The sequence below is a fragment of the Eubalaena glacialis genome, chromosome 10 (assembly GCF_028564815.1).
Source record: "Eubalaena glacialis isolate mEubGla1 chromosome 10, mEubGla1.1.hap2.+ XY, whole genome shotgun sequence".
Taxonomy (NCBI): Eukaryota; Metazoa; Chordata; class Mammalia; order Artiodactyla; family Balaenidae; genus Eubalaena; species Eubalaena glacialis.
Genome location: NC_083725.1, coordinates 108,259,389 through 108,268,879, shown reverse-complemented (window position 1 = coordinate 108,268,879; position 9,491 = coordinate 108,259,389). Strand labels below are relative to the sequence as shown.

At 50.2% G+C, this 9,491-nt stretch overlaps 1 protein-coding gene across 1 annotated transcript in view; it reads left to right on the top strand.

Annotated features, from left to right (window-relative positions):
* Positions 1-3,670: 3,670 nt before the first annotated feature.
* The window catches only part of LRP4 (LDL receptor related protein 4), a 51,357-nt gene continuing 45,536 nt past the window's right edge, over positions 3,671-9,491 (top strand). Inside the window, exon 1 of the mRNA XM_061201697.1 lies at positions 3,671-3,893. Coding sequence (XP_061057680.1) covers positions 3,842-3,893 — 52 coding nt within the window. The 5' untranslated portion in view covers positions 3,671-3,841. The remainder of the gene's footprint in view (positions 3,894-9,491) is intronic.

The following is a 9,491-nucleotide window of genomic DNA, read 5'->3' as shown; positions in this document are numbered from 1 at the left end:
TACACACTGTTCCTTCTGCCTAGAAGACCCGCCCCATCCACACTTAGCCTGATGAATCTTACTCAGCATGCTAGTGTTAGTGCCTCTGACAGGCCTTCCTTGAACCCCCAAATCTAAATCAAGTCTGTCCTTTCAAAGAACCCTGTACTTTTCCTTGAATGCCCCATCATTTGTAGCTTTAAATTCATTTGTGAGATCATTCTTTTAATGCCTCTGTATACTCGTAGCCTCCCCAACCATCAGACTGCAAGTTCCAGGGACCCAATATATCTGTTTACTACTGCTTCTACAGTGTCTGGCACATAATATACCCATAATAAATACTTACTCCCACTAAGTGAGTTAATACTGGAAATAGGCATCCCTAGGCAGATAGGTATAGGACTCTTTTAGCTCCTTTAGCTGTGCTTTCTCTTGTTTCTCTTGTTTTCCATTCTATAGCTTTAAGAACTCCTTCTTCCATTCACACAAGAAAGTGATCCTAGAGATGGAGCAATTCTTTTTTTTAAGACTTATGTTCTTGGGGCTTCCCTGGTGGCGCAGTGGTTGAGAGTCTGCCTGCCGATGCAGGGGACACGGGTTCGAGCCCTGGTCTGGGAAGATCCCACATGCCGCAGAGCAACTAGGCCCGTGAGCCACAATTACTGAGCCTGCGCGTCTGGAGCCTGTGCTCCGCAACAAGAGAGGCCGCGATAGTGAGAGGCTCGCGCACCTCGATGGAGAGTGGTCTCCACTTGCCACAACTAGAGAAAGCCCTCGCACAGAAACAAAGACCCAACACAGCCATAAAATAAATAAATAAATAAATTAATTAATTTAAAAAAAAAAGACTCATGTTCTTAATTTTTTAATCAGGGTCTCTCAACCTCAGCACTATTAACATTTTGGGCTGAATAATTATTTGTTGTGGGGAGGGATGTCCTGCTTATTGTAGGATGTTTAGCAGCATCCATGGCCTCTACTCATTATTTGCCAGTAATACCTACTCCCAAAAATGTCTCGAGGCATTGCCCCATGTCAGCAAAAATCACTCCTGATTAAGAACCACTGTTTTAAAGTGTGGAAATGTCAAACCTTTTACCCTTTTAGAAGAATTATGTTTAGAATTCAGGTTGTTGAATGATGCCTGGGTTGTTAAGAGGATTCTACCAACCCAACTGGATCAAAATAGTGCCCATTTCTATCTTGTTTCTGTAGCACCCCCAGGGTATCCTTTGAAAAGGCCATTAGTGATGGTCTAATTCAGGGCAATATTCTGATCTTAGAAATTCAGTCCCCTGGTCTGTCCTAGAAGGATGAAGGAAAGGGGTGGTGTTTCTGAGGAAACGAATGTCTCTGAGACCCTTCTGGAATTGGCAATCCCCCACAACTTTCCTAGGGGCATGTCCCAGAGGACAATAAAAGGGAGACAAACAGCCCATTCTGGCATGCTTTTCAGGATCTCTCACTCCAAACAAGAAAGTCTGAGAGGCCTGGTAAAAATAAATATGGCTTAGCACTCCTGGCACAAGAGCAGTTTCTGACAGCCAAGACTTAACTCACCCTAGGGGGTGACCCAGCCAGGGACTATGCATGAAGTTCATTTCTACCCATTGATATTCCCAGTGACTCACAGCAGCCAGGGATGGCTCTGTGCACCAGAACTGTGCTGAACCACGGAGGAGGAGGACTCGGGATGCACACAGAAAATTCAGTCTCTTGAGCCTGAGTCAGACAGGGACAGCCAGCTTCCCTGTTCCTCCTCAATCCCAGAAAAAACAACACAAATCATGCCTTCTGGAAAGGAACCTGTCTTTTGAATACAGAGCGGAAACTGTTTATAAATTCTTAATCCCCTGACATTGAAAGTATGGTGACCGCCTGTTCTGGATTTTTTGGGGCAAATGTATTCATTATACCACACGTCCTTAGTTTTCACTGTGGGGAAAAAAAATGGTCTCCAGAATCATAAGGTCTTCCTCAACAGGTCAAAAAGCAAGTCTTCGTAAGCAACGTATATTGAAACTTTGAGACCGACGAAGGCTGCATCAAAAACGTTGTGGGGAGGAGGGATTGAGAATCAGCCTCTACTTTTTCACGCTTTTCTCCTTGGATTTTAGGCTAAGATGACATAGGCCTTAAAGGTTGACTTTTTCCTAGCAGTAAGATCAAGTAAACCTGACCTGACTCGACTGCCGCCTTCAGTCAGCAAAAAGAACTACATACACAGAAAATGCCTCATGGTATTTGTTACCATGGTGACGTTAGTTCAACATTTCATCTGCATAAAAATTTTAGGCAAAACAGAATAGAGAACTACTGGCTAAGAAGCAGTTAACAATGCATTTTTTCCTTGCTATTGCAAAGTTAATGTTAGCTTTGGTCAAAGATGGTAATTTGAAGTGAAAGCCTTTGAAAAATTGCAGACAAGCGAGGATGAAATGGCAACCAATCCATTGGAGAAATCTCCCAATATCCTCTTTGCACTGTAACAAATTACTCTCCCCTCAGCTAACATGGCGCATTTGGGGCTTCCTCACTCTATTTACTAGTGAGAAGAAAGTGGTTTAACAAAATTGCAGATGATCCAAAGCCAGAAACTGTTGGCATACCAGCTTGGAGGGAAAAGCGATATACAGGACCCTAAGGAAGTTGGGGGCTTGGACAAAAGTATCAGGACAAGATTCAACCTAGAAAATGGCAGGTGGTAACAAAATTAATCCATATTATTAATATGCCCTGGGGAGAGGTGTAGGCCACAAAGCTAAGACAAGAGAGGAATTTATAACTTTATGTACTAACCCAAAATTTAAATATTGCTAGAAGGCCCTAGAGACTGAAGCTGGGAGGAGGCTGAGGTCTCTGAGAGAATACAACTGCAAGCGAGGGCTTACTTCCTTACCCCCTTCCTTTCTTGCCAGATTCTGAAAGTCAAAGAAGGTGAAGAGGCTAACTACGCTGATTTACAAAGACAGCGAGGAAGAACTACGTCTGGGCCAATTCTGGACGTCTGAGCTGGGGCGACAGGACCCAGACAACCACCTCAGGAAATGTGTAAACGAAAAGGGGAGGTCGTAGAATTATTTAGCTCTAGAACAACGCTGCCTAGGCGGGGGTGGGGGGGAGGGGTGGAGAAAATCTCAGGAAAGGAATTTTGACAGTGAGAACGCTAGTTAAGACACAGCACTCCAGGCCCCCTGATGTCCCTTGTTTGATGTCCATAAAGACCGAGAGGATTATGCATTAGCAAGCCTTGTGTATTCTGAGACATCAATAAAGTCTGGACTTGGGGCCGGTAGGGGGGCCGGGGTCACGTCCAGGCGACTTGGGTCAGCCTGGGTGCACCTCTCTGGCACAGAACTAGAGTGAGGGGGATCCGAGAGTTGCCGCTAGGATAAAACCTTTTTTAAGTTAAGGACTTTAAAGCAGTAGTACTGGCGACAGTGAGGGGGGGTCCTCTCTTGAGGGCTAGGAACGTGGGGGCGGCTTGAAGAGGAGCTGGGCCAGCGCTGCAGGCGCCGGCGGGTGGGGTCCGGGGACCGGGGGGCGGGGGCCGAGGGCGGAAAGGGGCCGGGCCGGCGCTGGGGGCGGGACCAGGCGTGGTGGCCGTGGCGGGGGCTGCGGCGCTGGGGGCGGGGCGGGGCGGCCCGGGCCGAGACACCCCCTCCCGATCCACTGGTGGGGCGGCTTCGGCTTCGGCAGCATTGGAGGCGGCAGCGGCCGAAGGGCGACTTGCGGGGTGCGCCCGCCACCGTGGACCGGGACGCTTCCCCTAGGGGACCTTCCGTCGACACCCTCCGCCGCGCCGTCCCGCAGGAGCCGGCGGGACCCCCGGCCGGCAGGGAGCGCCGGCGGCGGCACCATGAGGCGGCCGTGGGGCGCGCTGCTGCTTGGCGCCCTGCTCTGCGCACACGGTAAGCGGCGCCGCCGCGCCCACGCCGACCGGCCCAGCGGGAAAGTTTTCCCCTGGGTCCGGCCGCTGCAGGACTCACCTCCCGAGGGCGGGACGGCGCAGGCTGGGGCCTGGGACCCCTCGCCCTCACTCCAAGCAGCAGCCCGGAGATTGTGTTCCGGGGAGGGGACCGGGAGCTCCCCCAACTCCTCCAGTCCGAGACGGGGCAGCGGTGGAGGAGCTCCCCGGGCTCGGGTCTGGGCCAGGCTGGGGGGAAGATCCGAGGCGCTCGCTCGCCTTTCCTCGCTGCTCTTTGAAGAGCTGGGGTGCTTCCCTTTTCAGGTTTAGACAGGGTCTCTGTGTCCTTGGTGCGAATGAATGTGGGCGAAGAAAGGGAGGCGGGGAAGGATGGTCGCTAAACCATAAATTATAAATAGTCCTCCTTCCAGGGGCTGGGGATCTCGGGCGGATTGCGGAGAGACTCCAGAGGAATCTGAATACTTGAGCTCTGGGGATTCCTCCACTCGAGGAACAGTTCCTCGGACTCCGAACCATGCTCCCGCCGAGGGTCCTTGGGCACTGCCTGCTCGCAGCATCTTCACTTAGTGGTGTTTTGGGTTCCCTCTCCTGGTTGTGACCAATCAGCTTCCTGCCCTGGATCCTTCCCGGAGGGGGGAGGGGGAAGCAGGGTTGGAAAAGGGGCAGAGGAGGGACATAGGGAAGAAACTGCTGGAAGACTCCCGCAGATCCGCCCTGGCCGGGATAGCTGGGCGGGTATCGCCGAACCTCAGAAGGCAGCCTCCCGGCCCGCGCGGTGGCCCTCGGGGAAGCTGGAGGGATGGCAGCAGGACTGCTGCTTCATCTGCTCCTTATTAATAACTTGTTTGGTGCCGGTACGCAACTGGTGTGTGTGATTAGGGCTCCAGTGGAATCTGTTTCTCCGCAGCCGGCTAGGACCGTGGGTGCACCCCGTGATTTAGCAGCTGTCTCTAGTTTGTGCCCAAAGATCAAACAACTTTGATCTTTGAATCCCAACCCTATTCACCCACCGCTGTTCAGCCGGGGGAGATCCGAATCTTCCTATTCTCCCCGCTGCCGGGATGAGGCGGTGGGGTTCAGAGTAATGGGGTCTGTAGACCACGGCCTTGCGCCAATTCTTTAACGTAAAGGGAGCTCGTGTGGAAATAGTGCAGATTTCGGAGCTTGCCTGGCAGGGCGTGGAGATGCCTGAGCACTTGTTTTAAAGGTGTTTACCTCCCAAATCCAAAACAGAGTTCTCTTGTCTGTTATTTAAACTACCCGTGGGTTTTAAATGACTTTTTCCATGCCCACTCTAACCCGACCGAGCTCTTAACTCTTCCTCTCGGAGTAGTAGCCCGGCCGACCCACGTTCCTCTTTGCACTGTGCTCTCCCCCTCCCGAGCTCTCTCCTAGAAGGTTATTTGCAGCCTCTCTGGCGTGTCGGGACAGCGGCCCTACTGGGGTAGGAATGTAGCTGCTCTTCCCACCGCATGGGCCCCTTAAAGGGACAGCTATGCTTTTTGGGGGCTTTTCCCCTTCGGGCTGCAAGGGAAGAGGATGGAACTTTCCTCTCGGCCCCCTGGAGGAAGTTTTGAAAAAGATCAAGGGAAATGGCACGGCACTGAAAAAAAAAAGGGGGGGGGGGGCTAAAACGGATACCAACAAAGCCAGAGAGGAGATTGTCGCCTTCTGCCCTAGGGAAAGGGGAGCTGGAAGGTTCCGGGCTGAGACTGGCCAAGAGGATTTTTGTCGCTCCAGAGCTGTCAAAATTGCCTACACTGCATCTGCATTGAGAACGGGGGTAGAAAATTGTGTATATTTTATGCTTCACAGAAGAAGGATGGGAGGGTGCTGGGTAACTATTTGGGTTCTTTTTAAGGACAAAATATTTAATGGAAACTTCTAAGCATGGGAGGCTTTCTGTGCATGTGAATAAGGACACTACGTGGCACCAAGATCTAAACATCGCCTGGCCTGATACTGAGCCATCCTCAGAGGCTTGGAGGGGACAGATTCATGGTTCATCAACCAGTGAGACTGAGCAGTCGCTCAACCAAAAATATCACCCCAAGGATCCCGCACTATGTTCCAGGGGCTCAGGGAGAAGACAGTGTGTCATAGTAGATCAGTTAGGCAGATCTGACCTCTGCTAGGAATGAATTCAAGACAATAAGATATAAGGGGCTTATTTGGATGCTGCAAGTACTTGGGGCTTTTCCTAGAGCCTGTGGGATTGGCCTGAGCCTATATAATACTCCAACCTTAAAGATTTTGGAAGGGAACTTGATTGCTGGTAATAGCCCTGGGTATCTTCCTATTGAGGGTTGACGTGAGGCCTCAGACAATCCACCACCATTTGAAGAGTGGAAACCATGTTTGTCTTGGAGATCTCTTCCAGGTAAGCTTTGATAGATAGAGGGTTATTTCTGAGGATGAGTGCAGATGAGTGGAGCTGAGACTGGTTTCTTTTCCATCTGGTGTTGTCATGGTGCTTGGTTGACCTTGTCCCTGATCTTACTGGACTTGTGAAAGATGCTTGGCTTGTCACTGACTTTGGATTTCCTCTTCTGTCCCCTGTTGCATATCAGATAACATCTTTGGGACTAGCACATGGTATTAAGAATGACAGGTGCAAGGGAACTGAGTATGGCCATGTCTGATACAGAGCACGTTGGGCATGTCCATTTTCTGGGCAAGCAGAGAACACAGGAAATCACAGAGGACAGGATATTTTACAGGTCTTTCTCATTCTTTCTACGGATTGACTGCTAATCTTGATCCCTAAGAAGAAGGAAAATGGGAGAGACTGGCTATGTTGCTTCTCCTTTGAAGAGAAGATTGATCCTAGGGGCTTCCAAAATAGGAACAGAATTTTGGAGACTACTTTAAAAAGTAGTCTTGTCTTTTTTTTGTGATTGGACACATCTCATAATTTCGAGACAGTTCCATGCCCATGGCCGACTAGGTCTGTTAGCCTGTTCCAGCCACAGTCTCTACATTCCTTGACGCAGTTTAGCCATGAGTTTTGTCACAGTTGCCTGGACATGGGGCATCTGGCCCCAGACTGTGTCTGGATTACCATCTCAACTTCAGCACTGGAAGACCTTTTCCCCTTCTCAGCCTGGTGAGATTCAATATCCCAGGAAAGACTTCATGCCGACTGGTTGGCTGGCAGAGCCAGGCTTTGGCCCTATAAATAGCTCTGATGAATGCCTGTACTTGCCTCTCTCCTTGCAGCTTCGAGCTGACAGGGTCAGTTCCTTCTCCCCAGCACACTCAGGAGCATTCCCTAAACTGGGCTCTGCACACATTCATTTGTTCATTCATTCCCCAGACACAGATTTGTCAAGTGCTAATCTAATCACTGCATACATAGCTCTTTGATCAAGAAGCAGAGGCAGGCCTGGGTTTGAATCTTGGCTTCGCCACATCTTTGTCACCCTGTACAAAACACTTTATCACCCTGAACTTCGGGGTTCATATCTGTAAGTGGGGGGCGGGGGTGGAGTAGTAATAAATTATCATGTGAGGATATTGTAAAAATTAAATGAAATAATAGTATGTTCAAACCATTCAGCACAGAATCTGACAACTACTCTGTTACCATAGGTCTGGATAAATGTTAGTTGTTTGTTAGCATGCTTGCAGAAGTGGATTAGAGACGGTTCTCGCCTTTGGAATACGGGAACCAGACAACCGTAGTTATACTACAGTGTCATGTGCTAAAATGGAGGCTCAGCCGTTCATTCATTTCAGCTGGTTTTTTGCTTTTTTTTTTTAAAGATCTTGCCCTTTCTTTTCCCCCTTGAAAACCTAATGAAACCTAAGCATATTTCCCTCCTGTCCACACTTCAAAAAAGAGATCTGTTAAGTGATACCATGAGTCTAGGGGGCCCACCCTGCCTTAGTTCTCCTAGGAGAGGGCTTGGGATGTGACGCTTTCCTCTGAGAGCTTCCCTGTTAAAAGCCCTGTGGTCAGGGATGCAGCCAGGCATCTCACCCTAAGGTTGCTGTGACCCGGGGTGAGAGGTGCTGGCTGAGGTCTCTTGTAGCTGGAACAGTTTAGAATTCCAAGCTCTCCCTCCCACTGGCCTGGGAAAGGAGTCAGGCCCCAGAGCTCATAAGATAGTAATTGCCCCAATTTGGGGGCCGGGCGTTGTGGAGCTGCCTTCCTTCATGACTACTGTCTTCAATCAGGAATCCTGTCAGCGTGCAAGGATAATTGATTCAGGTCTCAAGCCCACGACTCGCTCCTCCCTCCCCCCGCCCAGCCCCCAGCTCCTCCACCCCCAAGTTTGACCCCTGTTGTCTCTTTGTTACTTCCATTTAAGTTGGTGCCAGAGATGTGATGGGTTTGGGGGCTGCGGAAAGTTGACCATAACCAAGAGCAGCCGTTCAAAGGAGCTGATTCTCTAGCTTTCCTGGCTGTTGTTTGACTCCATTTTCTGTTCTGCATTTTTGATTTAGCAAGAAGCAAACATCCTTGGTGCCCTTGGGCACCTCTTACGCCCTTCTGAGCAAACTTTATTCTTTCATGGCACGTAGGCATTCCCATCCTTGCTCACAGCTGAGTGGATTGCCTGCAAGCTTCCCTAATGCTCTGCTCCCCTGCCCATTCAGGTTAGAGTGAGAAGGGGAAGGGCGCTGCCTGAGCCCCAGCTGGGAAAAGCCTTGCCGGGGACTCGGGACTCGCTGCAAGCCCGGACATGGCCTTACAGGAGCTCCCCCCTCACCTCTGTGCTGAGCCAGGGAGGATCGGAGTTGCGAGCAAAGCCGGAAACAAAAGACTGGGAGCAAACCTCCCATCTGGCTGAGAGGCAGCACAAAGGTGCTGCTGCATAATTTATCACCGGAGGTTTTCTGGGGCCGGGAAGCTCCTGGCTCCAGGCAGCACCTTTTTGGAGGAGAGGGTCCCTGCCCCTGTCCCATCTGGGTGGAGGGCCAGGCAGGTACAGATTAGGATATTGGGAGAAACACCTGATTAGCACGTGAAATAAAGAAGCTTTGAGGTTGGAAGCACCTCCAGTGATCTCTCCTTGCTCAGCAGCTCCACTTCCTGCCTGGCCTGCAGGGCAGGGGTGGGGGGGGAAATGCTCCAAGTGTTCCCTTCGTTGGCCCCAGCCTTGGGAACCCGACTGTCACCGTGGCATGGATGAGGACAAGAGATAGTTTCTCTGTTGGGGACTACAGCCTTCTGGAAACCAAATACAGATGCCAGGTTCTAATATCCATAAGCCTAGCAAATAAAAAAGGGGAGTTCCCTCCTTTTTCCACTCCCCTGCCACACTCACTGGCAGTTTAAATGAGAAATTTCAACCACAGGTTCAGAGAAGCAGTAAAAGTGAATGACTTTAAAATATACCTCCCCCAAATGAGAATTTCTGCTCCTCTGGGAGTGATCTCTGGTGACCATTTTTGCCCAACAAGCTGCGGACATGTGGTCTAAAAATTACAAATGTATTTCTGGGGCATTTGACATTTGTGAATCTTTTGCTGTATTGCTGGCACTCAAAGCGTTAGCGTGTTTTATCACATTTACTCCTCACCATATCCTTATAAGGTAGATTCTGTTAGATTCCTGTCTTACAGATGGGAAACT